At 51.1% G+C, this 13,681-nt stretch overlaps 1 protein-coding gene across 1 annotated transcript in view; it reads left to right on the top strand.

The window, feature by feature from the left end:
• The window catches only part of LOC121930806 (kelch repeat and BTB domain-containing protein 11-like), a 16,993-nt gene extending 4,970 nt beyond the window's left edge, over nucleotides 1–12,023 (top strand). Inside the window, exons 5-8 of the mRNA XM_042467694.1 lie at nucleotides 6,329–6,511; nucleotides 7,141–7,205; nucleotides 7,416–7,604; nucleotides 11,967–12,023. Of these exons, the coding sequence (XP_042323628.1) occupies nucleotides 6,329–6,511; nucleotides 7,141–7,205; nucleotides 7,416–7,604; nucleotides 11,967–12,023 (494 nt within the window). The remainder of the gene's footprint in view (nucleotides 1–6,328; nucleotides 6,512–7,140; nucleotides 7,206–7,415; nucleotides 7,605–11,966) is intronic.
• Nucleotides 12,024–13,681: the final 1,658 nt, after the last annotated feature.

Here is a 13,681-nt window from a genome sequence, read left to right as displayed (position 1 = left end):
GGGTGTGCTTTGATTGTGATTTCACGGCTGCAGAAGAATGGGGTTGGAACTGGATCAGCCCTTGCGTCTCTTCCAACTCTACGATTCTATGGATTCTATGATTACTATGTATGTGTGCATGTGTGTATGTCCTTTCATTGGACGACCTGTCGATTTAATTTGGCAAGCCATATGAATGGTAATTTTCGTCATAAGGATTTTTCTTAGGCGAAAGGAATACCGACTCGGGGGGTAAGGTGGTTTTTGCCCACTTCTTTCTTTCCTCTGAAAGCAATTGCCCTCCAAGCACTGGGTGCATTGGCACGCACTACCGCGATCCAAAGAGTAAGTCAGGGTAAGAACCTGTGTTTAGCTGGTCCAAGATCTGATGGGATCTGGAAGCCTTTGGGGTAATTGTGTGTTTACAAAAGCACAAAACAACAACACACCCATCTACTATATTCTGTACTCGTTTGGTTGTCTCATAAGACCCCATTGCTGGGCAATTGACAGACAGATAAGAGAAGAAACCAAACACATGAAAATGTCAATAAAATTATCTGCATGAGAACAGTAGTGCAACAAAAAGGTAAACAGATGCAGCAGAGAGTAAAATTTGTAGATAAAACAAACCAGAAACCAAGCAGCTTGCATGGTCTTTGCCATAAGGGCAATGAAGATAATAATAAATAAAATAATAAAATTTTTTATTTTTATCAAGCCGCGACCTTCCAAAGGATCAGGGCGGCGTCAACAAGCAGGGTTAAAATACAATCAACATACAGACAGAAAGTTTTTAAAAAAACCATAATAAATTACAGTAGCGGTTACAAAGGCTAACAAATAAAAGCCCCAAATAGCCCAACCTCATGGCCCACGAAGAGGAGGGAGCCCACAGAGATATTTATTCTTGGGTAATGCCTGCCTGGAATATGAAGGTTTGTGAGGTCATCTCCGTAAATTGAGTGGCCAGGGGTGGTAGAATGAGTCGGAGCTCTGTGGGGCCAGACGTTGTTCCAAAGGGCTGGGGCAGCTGTGTGAAAATGGTCCTCTCTCGTCGTGGTGGAGTGGCGTAATGCTGGCCCCAGAGGCACCATTCAGTGAGTTGCTGCACACGACGTTTGCTTGAGGGTGCGATGCGCGAATGTAAAGCGGGAGAGACGGTATCCCTTAGGGAGTAGTCCTGGGCCCAAGCCATTTAAGGGGCATTTTTTTTAGAGGTTGGATCACCACACCCTTGATATGTGACGCGTCGGAAGCGTAATGGGCAGCCCAATGGAGTGTCCCTTGAGAACCGGTGTTATATGGCTGGGTCCTAGGGGGCACCATGATACACGCGCCCGGGGCACGTCCCCCCAGATATTCTGCACCATTTGTAGCTTCCGAGTTTGGTATAAGTGATGTTTGCCACCATGGTAGAAGTACATTGCAAGAAATCCAGTCTCGAATGTGGGACCCAAGAGTCATGTACTACCTAATAGACCGTTTCAAATGGTCCCTTCTGGTGCCAGGTATGGGCGGCAGGCTGGCGGATCAGCCGAATCTGAAGTGACAGGTGACTCTTGAACCGTTCGCATTCACCACACCGTGAGGCAGTCAAATGTAAGCGACGAGTCCAAGAAAGTCACCCCCCAGAACTGCGCCACGGATAGTCCTGTCACAGGGAGCGTGACCACCCGTTCAGGACCAGTGGAAACCACCGCCATTCCTGGAGCGCAGGGAAACCTATCACTAAGTAACCGCATCCCTCCGTTTTCCCTTCTGGAATTTAAGTTTGAGTCCGGTTTCGGGTTTTTTCCCTCATGCCAGCCCATTACTGAATCTCCAAGACAGGCCACAGAGAGAAGAGGACGCACATCCCCTCCGGCACTATCCACGCATCAGTTCGGAGACATAGATAGAAAGATTATTGTGGGTTTCCATCAGCGGTACTGATAACCCCCAGGTCCCCCATGTCTCCGGATGATCTCATGCCCAGCGGTTTCATGTTAAATGGTTTAATATGGCATGTGGAGACAGAAGTGGCCCCTTGAGGGATACCAAGCCAGTGTTTTAAAGGGGCCTCTCTCAGAGCACACGTCTCCCAGCTGCGACCATCTGGGACACCTCCCAATGAGTAGGTAGTTACCTGGAACCAATCGGAGTCGTCAGTGCCCCCCGACTTCCCACCTCTGCCAGGCGTCCCATAAGGAACCATGGTTCCCTGATGTGTATCTGAAAGCCGCTGAGATGTCCAAGGAGCACCAGCAGGACGCAGCTTCCCCTGTCGAGTGCCCCAGTACGGAGATCATCGACCAAGGCGAACCATGGCACGTCGTCACCTCAAACTCAACCCCGTAAACCCCGCCCGGAAGCCAGTTTGGAAATGGGTTCCAGATATATCCGTTTTGTCAATCCAAGACCAGCCTGCAAGCTGGATCGCAAAAAACGCGCCGCTCTCAATCAACTACCTTTCCCAAAAATGGTAGTCAGACGAAACAGGGCCGATAATTATTATGAACCAGGGGGTCTGAGGGAGGGTCTTTTTGTTTAATAAGAGTTTTACTATGGCCAATTTTTAGTTCCAGGATGGAAATATGCCCTCTCCCGTCCAAGAATGATTGTTAATAATCCGGCGTAGCAATAAAGTGTACCGCCGGTTCCCCCCCTGGGCCGCTAACCATGAGGGGACAGGGATCAAGAGAGCAGGTTGTGTTTCCGAACACTTCCGAGGATCTTGTCCAACATACTCCGGTACTCACCAACGCAAACTGATGATCCAGTGGTAACATAGTCCGCAGAGAGGCTCCTGTAAGCACCACTATCTACCCTAGGTTCTTGCCATAACATGTCAGTTGTGTTCAGGACCATTCGCTTATACGGAGAGGTTTATTATCCTGCAAAAAAGTCTGTTAAAAACAATACAGAATACAGGCCTGTAGAAGGTTCAAGGTAGTCTGGGTTGCATGGCAAGGGGAAGGGAGCTGAGAAGTCAGCTCCCTGACCACCCTGAGCAACTATGCCTGAACTCTGCCGCGACGCAGATTCCAGCAGCGGGACGCAATACGAGCACCAATGAGAACAGTTCTTTGTTGATCTCGTATTGCCTCTCCGTAGTCTCTCTAACAGTTTGGTCTAGGAGAGCCTTGTCCTAAGTCAAAGGTGTTCCCAGTTTCCTTTCCTTCGTCCCCGCCAACGGTACTCTCTAAGCGCGTCGCAAGAACCCGCTTCCTTGCCCGCTGAGATCGTATCCGTAATACCAGGGCTGTACGTTGTGGAAGTCGGGCCTGAGAGGGCGGCTTTGGGAGCGATCCTGTGTATATAGAGCCCGTGTAAAGGCCGGTATAGTCCAGATACCGGTGAGGGCATCAACAAGTAGCGCCGTCCATCTTCCAAGCCGTGAGCCCCTCTAAGGCTTCTGATCGGAACCATCTCAGGGTCCTTCATCAGCGCTTCGAGGTGGACCATCCTGAACAGGTCCACCACCACCCGAGGGGGGGAAAAAAATCTGGGGTAGAAGGCCTGTGATTTTCACCTCTACCAGGAAATGATCACGTCCATGACAGGGGGGGGAAATATTAGGTCTATTTCCAGCCCATGGATTTTTCCGCATCCGAACAGAGGAACCATGATCGACGAGAGTACTTGACCCGCCCGCTCAGTAGCCGTGGGACCGCTGTATCAGCTGGGGTACAGGCCCAGATGGCCGGTCGATGGTCTCCATGAATTCTCCGAGCCGTCACCGGGTGGAACGTAGCTGGCCGTGAGGGAGGAATGTTGAAGTCCAACCCCAGGACGAGATAGCCTGGGGCGTCGATCCCAACAGTCACGCTCTGCGACCAGCTGTGTCAGCTCGTTAAGGGAGTCCGCTGAATGCAGGGGGGGGTGGGCCTGATCAACCCTAACAGAGATCCCCACACTGGTACCCTGGCCTTTAGGGGTCAGGTAAATACAACTCGATATAGGAGTGTCTGTCGGATGTGGTTCCTGATAGAAGGTACAAACGTGTTTCCCCTATAGATTACCAATGCCACACACACACACCACCCACCACACCTAACCTTCTGCGTGGTCCTTCACCGAGTAACCCAGCAATTGGCAGGGCCTGAGGAGCCATAACACACAGAACTCCCCTTCAGGCCCCATGCCAGGTCGTCGGGTAATGCAAGTGCACGGTGCCAACTTCGAGTCCATCCAATGCAGTCCTTGAGAGGATGTGGTTCCTTGTTTATTAATAGACCTGGCATTGCACAGGAGCAGCGACAGGGGTTTGGGGGACACGGTTTAGGATAGACCCGCAGGTCCGTTCAGGTTGGAGGGGACAGGAAGGTGAGATAGATGATGATGCTAGCGATCACGCCCTTTCCCCTGGAACGCAAGTCCCTTCTTTTCTCCCACCACATAGCACCATACCTCCCCCTGCCCCACACAACCTCAATGTGGAGCTCCAGCCCTCCAAGAGTGTCATCTCCCGGCCCCAGGCATCCCCAGCATACCCATAAACTCACCCCCAACCCATCTATGGCAGCTAAGTGGAGCAGAGGGACAAGCCAGCCTACAGGCAATCCTCGTGGCTCCTAGCTACACCCAAGCCTCCCACGCCCGATGGAAGGGTTTGCGTCAGTTTGCACCAGTTTTCCGCAACTGCGGATGGTTTCCCCAGATGCCGTGGGCGGCAACTCCCGCGGGGCGGTGGCGGCAGAAAAGAATGCGGCACCCATCCGACACCCCAGGAGGAGGCCGCCCGCCACCCCAAGAGGTGCGAGTCCGTGGCGACGGCGGACAGCGGGCGGCAGTGTCACGCGGCGTGGACGGCAGAAGGGGGGCGTGGTCGGTGAGGGGTGCCGGTTTTCCTCCCCGGCTTTTATTAACCCCGCCGCTCTCAACCTGGCAGGTTCTCCTCTCCTCCAACAACTTCCCCCCGCGAGATGGTCCTTAAAGGGCCCTCATGGCCCAAACTGGCCGCCAAACGACGCATGGCAAGAGGCTGGCGACCTTCTGCGGGGACGTTTCTTTTTCTGGACTGCATTCCCCATTATCCTCTAGCCAGCATGCCAGGAGACTGGGAGATGGGTTGGCCTGCAAAGGACCCCCCAACCATGAGGACAAAAGAAAGCAGTGCTGTCTTCCACATCACACACAATTATAGCAATATGATTCATATGACTGCCATGGCTCCATCCTCTGGGCTCCTGGGATTTGTAGTTATGTGGGGAGGTAGCATTCTTCTGCAGAGAGAAATCTACTGCTTTCCCAGACTCCAAATCCCAGGATTCCAGAGTCGGCAGCCCCGCGGCACTTATATGTGAAACCATACTGCTATAATTACAGAGCGTGAAAGAGATCAGGGCGGCGCACTGGAAGATTGGTGCAAGAATAAGACCAGTCAATCCATTATGGATTCACGGAATTTCTCTTTTGCATAGCCTCCAACATCTCACAGATGAAACCAGAACAGGTCTGGTGTACTGCAGAAATAATGCAGTTTGATACCGTTTTAACTGCTAGGGGGCAATGGCTGTGGAATCCTGGGATTTGTAGATTTGTGACATATTGAGCCTTCTTTGTCAAGAGCTTTGGTGCCCCACAAAACTACCGATCCCAGGATTTCATAGCATGAAGCCATGGCGTTAAAGCATGTCAAGCTCATTATTTCTGTAGTGCAGATAAGACCTAAATAACACAGGATGTGTTCAGGATGACAATATGCTTGTCCTTCCATATTCACTAGGGTTAGGGGCAAAAAGACCCCCATGAATAAGAAAACCACAAATAACAAAACACCATTTTTTTACTGAGAGGACACCTCTCTAGTTATCTCTAGGTCCTCCAGCGCAACTCTGTGGTCAGCTCTGTGGTCTGACAGACACTGACCATAAACTGCCCTGGAGGAGATACAAAAGGCCTAGTAGAGTGGTTCTCTCTAGGAATCTCTAGGTCTTTCAATGCAACGTTTAAAGTTGACCATAGAGTTGCACTGGAGGACTGGAGATATTCCTAGAGAGACATATTAATCAAATCTCTGAATTAATCAAATCTGCAAATATCAAAGCTGCAAATATGGAGGGATGAGTAGTGTTAATCAGTTATATCCACAGAAAATAGACAAGCTAAGAGTGCTGCCTGCAGCAGTATGCTTTTGCCTGGGCCGGATGGGAAAAGACACGGTTCTCTCTCTTTTCTTTTCTTCCTCTGCGCATGTTCATTGAATGCAAACAACTTTGCATTTAGCACGCAGTTTGCAGCAGTTAAAGTAAGCTGAGGACAAAGCTGGAATGTGGGAGGAGAAGGGAACCGGCATTTTGAAAGCATGGAAAACTGGGACTTGGGGCCAGTGGGGTGACCTGACTTGCCCCACTTTTCCTTGCAGATACCTGGCAGGATTGCTGCCCACTTTTTGAGACGCGTGCGGATGCTGACTGTGCCCGGGCCTCTACTTCCTGGGCGGCACAGAGCCACTCTATAATGTGTCGGGGGCAACACTCAGGACAACGTTGTGGTCGTCCTTCAACCGGAGCCACCGCAATGGGGTCCGGTCCGTATCGCTGCCCAAGTGCAGCCTGGGCTGGGACAGGGCCTGGCTTGTGGGTGAGGTTGCTCTACATGGCCTCCCCAGACTTGGGGGCCGGTTTTGGAGGTGGACTTAGGGGTGCGCTGAACTGCCTGCTTGCTGCCCCAACCGCCCTTCCCTCTCTACTAGAGTGGCCTTCTTCTCCTCCACGCTTCCCCTTGGAGGAACCCTGGGGAGGAAGGAGGGCATCTTTTGTCTTCCAGGCGAGGCCTGTTGCCGCTGGCCTGCCGCTCTCTCCCCCTCAAGATAGAGGTCGGAAGGAGGGCTCTTTGTCTTTCCAGGCGAGGCCTGTTGCAAAGCCCAGGAGAAACCCTCTATCTAGCCTTGCTTTCCCTCACAAAGGTTTCGTATCCTGCTGGGAACCTGCTTGACTCCATTCTGAAGAACCCGAGCCGTTGGAGACCACGGCGGCTTTCTCTGAGGCTCCTTGGCCCTGGACTCAGGACTCAGGCCCTCCTCCATTGACCATGCCTGGCCTTCAAGGACCAGCATGAAAGTGAGTAAGGGCCGAAGGGCAGAGGCCAAGCGGTGGGAGGGACAGCCAGGCGCCCTTCTTCTTCTCCTCTGGCTCTCCTTCATTGTTTCCCTCCTTTGCTTCCATTGCTTTCCAGCCATCAAGGAACATTTCAAGCAACCTAACACGGACTCAAGCCTGACCCCCAAGGGCTGCTTCGAAGTGAGTGAAGGCCAAAGGTCAGAGGCCAAGCTGTGGGGAGGACAGTCAGGGCTAGGGATGCCATAACCCTGGTGGCCCGCCGGGAAAAGCACGCTTTTGGAGGCCCCTCCCGTGTCACGGTTCCGGTTTGGCCCCCCAGCAATGCATTGGTCCCAGCCCCCACGCGGCAGGCCTCTGAAACAGGAGCTTGTCCCCCTGCTTTGTTGCCAGCCGGCCATTGGCCAGCTGGCCAAGGGGACGGGTTCCTCTGCAACGCACCTCCAAGGCGTAGCAGGGGCCAGGGGCAGCGATCAAGGCCGGCCCCGCACGCCTTCCTGGCCCTTTAGAGGCTGGACCCTTAAAGGCCGGGAAGAAGAAGGATTGAGCCGCCGGCTTCCCTCTCTTCCTGGTCTTGGCTCCGTAAGAGGCCAGGAAAGAGGGGACCCTTTTGATTATGTAGGACCCTTTTTTATTAAATGGAGGGACGCCCCGTGTCCCTTCCTGGCCCTTTAAGGAGTTTCTCGTGGTCTCCTTGTAGCCGGGAAGGGCGGTGGGAGTCCTCAGTTAAAAAAAGGGGGGTTGTCCTAGATTTGAAACAGTTGTCCTACAGTTGTACCCTCGGTCTGGCGTCCTGATAGGTATTGCAACCCTAGTCAGGGCACCCCTTTCTTATCGTCTCCCTGGCCTCCTTCATGCGTCTCTCTCTATCTCCTCTTTGCTTCCATGCAAAGGCCTTCCTTCCGGGAACATATCAAGCATCCTACACGGACCAAAGCCTGACCCCAAGAGGCTGCGTCGAAGTGAGTGAGGCCAAAGAGCAGAAGGCCACGCGTGAAGGACAGCCAGGGACCACCTTCTTCCTCCCTGGCTCGCCTTCATTGTCTCTCTCCTTGCTTCAGGCTGCCACGAAACCTTTTCCTTTCCCGTGGATGTTGCTAGCCGCAAAGCCCCAAAAGGATGAGATGGAAAAGCTTGAGACAGAGAGCCTTCCCCTTTGATAGGAATGTAATAAAGTCCTTTCTTCCTCCCTTTTTCCCTCTTGTATGAGAGCACTGTCCAAACTAAACGCAGTCTCTTTTCCCTTGATAGGAAACAAAGAGGAAGAGATGGAAGCAGGGAGGGGAAGGAAAAGATGGGGAGAAGGTGAATAACTCTTTGGGGGGAGAGGCTTTTTAGGTCAGGCCCACGCCCAAAGGCCAACCCTTTGGTGTCCCCTGTTTCTATCTTTCACTGATCGTTATTTAGAGGATTTGGGCAAAAAAAAAAAAAAAAAAAGCCATGATCCAGCTCCTGCGGGTAGACCCAATCCTGTGGCCCGAGTGGGGACAGGGTAACTTCTTAGGTATGTCTCCCAGAAGCGTTCTTTTCATACCATCATTCTGGTCCCAATATTTCATGTTTTTTTCCTTCTTCCTTCCGTCTCCTTCCTTCCACGTCCTCCTTCCTTCCCGTCTAGCACGCCGCCATCCCCTCCTTCCTTCCTGCCTTCTTTCGTTGCTTCCTTTTTTCTTACTTTGCCTTTTTCCTTCCTTCCTTCCTTTCCCTTCCTTTCCCCTCTTCATCTTTTCCCGTCCTTTTTTACTTGCTCCTCTTGCGGCTTCCCTTTCATTGCTCCCTCCCTTCTTTCCTTGCGTATTTTTCACCTCCAGTTCTTTTCCAACTGCGTCCCGCCCACTCTCATTCATTCTCTTTCTTTTGCTTCCTTCCCCCGTCCCGTTTTTCCCCTTCCTTTCCTTTTCCTTGAACCCTCCTCTCGCTCCCCCCTCCTCCTTTCTTTCTTATTCCTTGCTTCCTCTCTTTCTCTAACTACATTTTCTCCCCTTCTTTCCCCCTTCTCTACTCTTTCTCCGTCCGTCCTTCCTATCTTCCTTTCCTCCCTCTTTCTTTCTTGTCTTTTCTGCCTTCTCTTACTGTGACGAGGGAGAAAATGATTATGATGACGATGGATATGCTTTTCCTGTCCATATTTCAGAGTTCACCACAACCACAGGTGACCCATGCAAGAGACCAGCCCTGAGAAGCTTGTACGAGAGAGATATGTCCTCTTTGTCGGTAATTAAAGGATCCCCCCTTTACTCGCCCCACACCTTTTTCTTCCGAAAAAATTAAAAAGCTATCTTCTTTCATCTAATACGATGACCATGACGTGAAGGAAGCCCCCATGGGGGCCGCAGGGAAAGGAAAAGATGGGGAGGAGAGGAGTCATAGAACCCAAGGCCTTATCCAGTCCAACCGCCTTCTTTCTTGCCAGCAGGAACCTCTACAAAGCAGGCCCATTGACAGACCAGCTGGCCATGCAGCCCTGTTTAAGACCAACTAAAGTAAGAGACTTCACCACAATCTCTCAGGAAGGAGTGTGTTCCACTGTACAAAAGCCCTATTACTCTAATGTTTGAGCTGGAATCCCTTTTCCTTACTCTTGCCTCCATTTCTCCATGGGGTCCTATTCTCTGGAGCACATAAAACAGCTTGCCTCCATCTTATAGGGCAATCCCTCGAATATTGAAACAGGGGCTATCATATCACCTCTTAGCCTGCTCTTCTCTTCATCCAGCTAAACATCCCCACTGCCTTAAGTCTTTCCTCATAGGGCTTCATGGTTATTCCAGAACCCCTTCACCAATTTTAACTTTCCCTCCTTTGGAGACAGGCTCCAATGTCTCATGTCCTTCTTGAATATTTTGGCCCAACGGGACACCATTTGGGGGCGGATTCCCAGGTGGAGCTTGAGCGAAGGCAGAATAGAGTGGCCACTATAAATTCTCTTGAGACTATACTTCTAATGGATGCAGCCTAAAATCGCATTGGCCTTTTTGGTCTGCTCTTCGTCAACTGTAGACTCACATGCAACTTGTGGGCTAATCTAGAACTCATAGATTATTATCCGTTTCACAGTATAAGTCCCTTAAGCCAGGTGTCTCCATTCCGATTTAAATATGGGAAGATGTCAATGTTTGCAGGAGGCGCAAGCGTGTTGTCGCTGCTCCAAACTACAGAGGCATGCAACCGTACAGGAACAGGAATTCCACCAACCCATCAACATTCGGCGGCCCTCTTCCGGCCATGTGAGGAAGAGAGAAGGCGGGCCCAGTAACCATCAGGGGCCCGGAAAGAGGCCCTCCTCCTAACTGAGTAACTGGACTGCCCCGCCCGCCGCTTTCACAACTGCCCGAGACCGTCCTTGCCGCCGGAGCGCGTTCTCCAGGAGGAGAATCTGTAATCCTGTACTGTATTGTATTTTCAATTTTCATTTTGTTTTTGTAAAACCGCCGTGACATAGGAACGCGGTATATAAATAAATTTTCAATCAAGTTCAATCAATCAATCCTGACAGTAAGAGCTGTTTGAACAGTGGGAACAGACTCAATCACATGAGATTTGGATGGAGTCTCCTTCCCCCCTTTGAGGGTCTTTTAAGCAGAGTCTGGATGCCATCTGTCAATGGGGATGCTTTGATGAATGAGTTCCTGCAGGGCAGAAAGAATGGGGTTGGACTGGGTCAGGCCATCGTGGGGTCCTCCCTTCAACTCTATGAGTCTATGAGTTATATAGTGCATTTCATGGTTCCGCCCTAAAGAACTCTGAAGACTCATAGTTAACAAAGGGCCACCCCAAGAAGAACCCACTTGTACCCCATCTCTTCTCTCCCTCTCACTTCTCCGTCCCTCTCTTTTCTTTTTCTTCCTAGGATCCAAGCGCCATTTTCTTGTCCCATAGAGGCTGATCCGGTGGCCCAGGGCAGACAGGTTAAGGTCCTTCTGTCGCAAGGGCCCCGAATGACCAGCGTGCAATTTGGCTCATGGCATTTTCCTGCGCCGTTTCAGGGGCCCAAAACTCAGGAGAGACCTCTGATGAACACCCGCTGGGCAGAGTTTTCAATGGCTCCATAGTAGCAAGGCCCCGGGTAAGCAAGGAAGAGCCCGTCAAGAACATGGCGTATTTCTCTTCTTCCCACTCCTTTCTTCTGTGGCTTCTGCCTACATTTCGTCTCACCTGCTCTTCTTTCGCTCATCTCTTTCCTCTCCTCCTTCCCTTCTGCCATCATTCAACCCTCCCTATCTCCCCTCCCCTCTCCCCCCGACTCCCCCCCCACCTCCCCCTCAGTAAGCACCTCCTCAGTCTTTCTAAAACCTACTTCTTACCCTTTATAAATAAAAAAAATCCTCCTTGAAAGCCTCTTTCCTGCTTCCTCTGAGGCCTCTTTCTCCACATTTTCTCACTGGAACTGTTTGAAATTGTGCCTTCAGTATCTGTCTTTTTAGAAACTCCCATCCAGCCTGAACTCCTTTATCTTTTAGTATTTCTGACCATGGGATCACCCTCAATATTTCTCTAAGTTTACTGAAATCCGCTCTCCTAAAGTCTAGGATGCATGTTTGACTATGCCTGGCTTCTCCTTTCCACTGTATTACAAACTTCATGATCATTTTTAGTACTGACCTATGGCTAATATGGTAAATCAGAGCTTTGCATTGGGTGGTAGTCATACTGAGGAAGAGCCAACAATGTTTGCAGTGAAATGAAATGCAAAATAGATCTAAAAGGAAAAAAAAGCTGTAAGCTTGACACAGTTGGAGCTGCAAAAAGGCTATCTGGGCTACAGGATTTGTTGGCACCCCCCTTGATCCTGAATATTGATGTGAAACCAGGTTGAATTAATAACGTCAGTAACTGGGGAGGGTCTTGTCTTGTCTTATTTTATTTATTCATTACGATCAACTGATCAAACATGGCTTGTCTTTGAATAGGCTATCTTACTTGGCTTTCCCTGTTCTGCCCTAGGAGTATGCCCAGTGCCGCTTTGAGGCCTATTTCCACCAAAAAGCCCTCTGCCAGTGACCCTGCCTTGCTCTGCCTCTGCTGCTGGAAGCTGGCCTGAGAAGCAAGCTGGACTTTTGTGTGACATGGACCTGAAGAGACTTTCCTGCTGGACCAAATTCTTATCTTGCTCAGTCAAAGGCAGGAGGGTTGGCTGGCCAGCGCTTGACCTTCGGGATCAAACAATTTGCTTTCAGAGGACTGGCTCATATTGAGGTTGAACAGCTGGCTCTGGGAGACCCTCCTGCCCTCCTGGAGATGTGTGGTGGGGGTTCCAAACTTGAAGGCTGTACATCAGTGAAACGGTTCCAATTTGGGTTGAGACAGGAAGGAGAAAGGGGAGTGGGGGTCTCTAAATGGTGGGTGTGGGACCAGGAAATCTCTGCCAGAGCACAGGAAAGTTTTCAGTTTGGACTGCTACTCCCATGTTCTAGCTGCTGCAGTGCAAATGTAGAGCTTTCCTGATCCCTGCACTTGGGGGCATGAAGGGGAACGATTCAAGCCAGCCGATCCATTTGGCACCCCATCAGACTTCTCTGTAATGGTGCCTTTCCCTTAGCTGTTACTTTTCCTTTCCCAGGCCAGGGAGCTAGGCCTCTCTGCTTATCCCACACTTTCCAGACGTTGCATTTTTCTCCTTCCGAGATTGTTGAACAGATTTTCCTCCATGTCCAAGGTGACCCGAGTGCTTGTTGTTGACCAGCCATGGTACAATGCCGGGGTGGTGCAGCCAGCAAGGAGGAGAAAGGCACCATCCAGCTGGCTGCAGACAAAAGACTCAGGGAGGAGAAGGATGCCTGACCCCAATGACCTACTGGTGTGTCCCCATGCTGTCTCAGGACTGATGCCTTGTTTCTGGGGTGCTGCCACCACAGTCACAGCCATACCTGTTCCCACCTCCTCCCTCCCAGGCAAAGGTCTGGTTTCCGCTGAGCTGCAGAGGAAAGCGTATGAGAAGTGGTATAGGAGGGACCAGAGACCCCAAAAGGTTGGGATGGAGCTCGTGAAGCATCCCAAGGCCAGTTATGATGGAGCCCCCCCCCCCCAGCACAGCCTCACAATTTATTTTCCCAAAATGCCCCCCATGCCCTCAGACAGGCTGGGGAGGGGGCAATTTTACTCCTATTTTGCTCCCCATCCCAGCTACTTCAGGCCAAGGAGAGGACTTTAAAACACGAATTGCAAGCTGTTTTAACATAGGCCTCCCAGGTCCTTGGGGCAGAATATTTGGGAAAATTGCCCCGCCCCCAGCAGGTGCCAGGAGGGTCTTCTTTCCTAAAAGGTGGGGTGGGGTGGGAGGGTCTCTGCACCATTTTGGGTGATGTGGAATGACAAATTGACAAGGCCAGTATTTTTGTATGTGGGAAGGGGCTCCCCACCATCACCAAACGGCCCCTATTCTTGGCTGCTAGAAGTTTTGGAAAGCTCTTTAGCCTTGCTGGGGAGCCCATATTTTGGGCTGGGTGGGGGCACGAGTCAGGAATCAGGAATCCCATTTTCTCCAGGGTGAGTTTCTAAATACACCATTTTTGGGGAATGTGTTTGCTTGCTGTGCCTGAGTTGGGGAGGGAGAACACACACTTTGATTTGGTTCATTTTTCTTGCTGCCACCGCCTCTGTGTGAACATCCTGGGCAGGTGAGGCCGCTGTGGGTCTGGGGTCCCACAGCTGCTTTCAAG

This window comes from Sceloporus undulatus, chromosome 5, assembly GCF_019175285.1.
Source record: "Sceloporus undulatus isolate JIND9_A2432 ecotype Alabama chromosome 5, SceUnd_v1.1, whole genome shotgun sequence".
In the NCBI taxonomy this organism is placed as follows: Eukaryota; Metazoa; Chordata; class Lepidosauria; order Squamata; family Phrynosomatidae; genus Sceloporus; species Sceloporus undulatus.
Note: the sequence above shows the minus strand (reverse complement) of the source record. Positions and strands in the feature narration are given on the sequence as shown.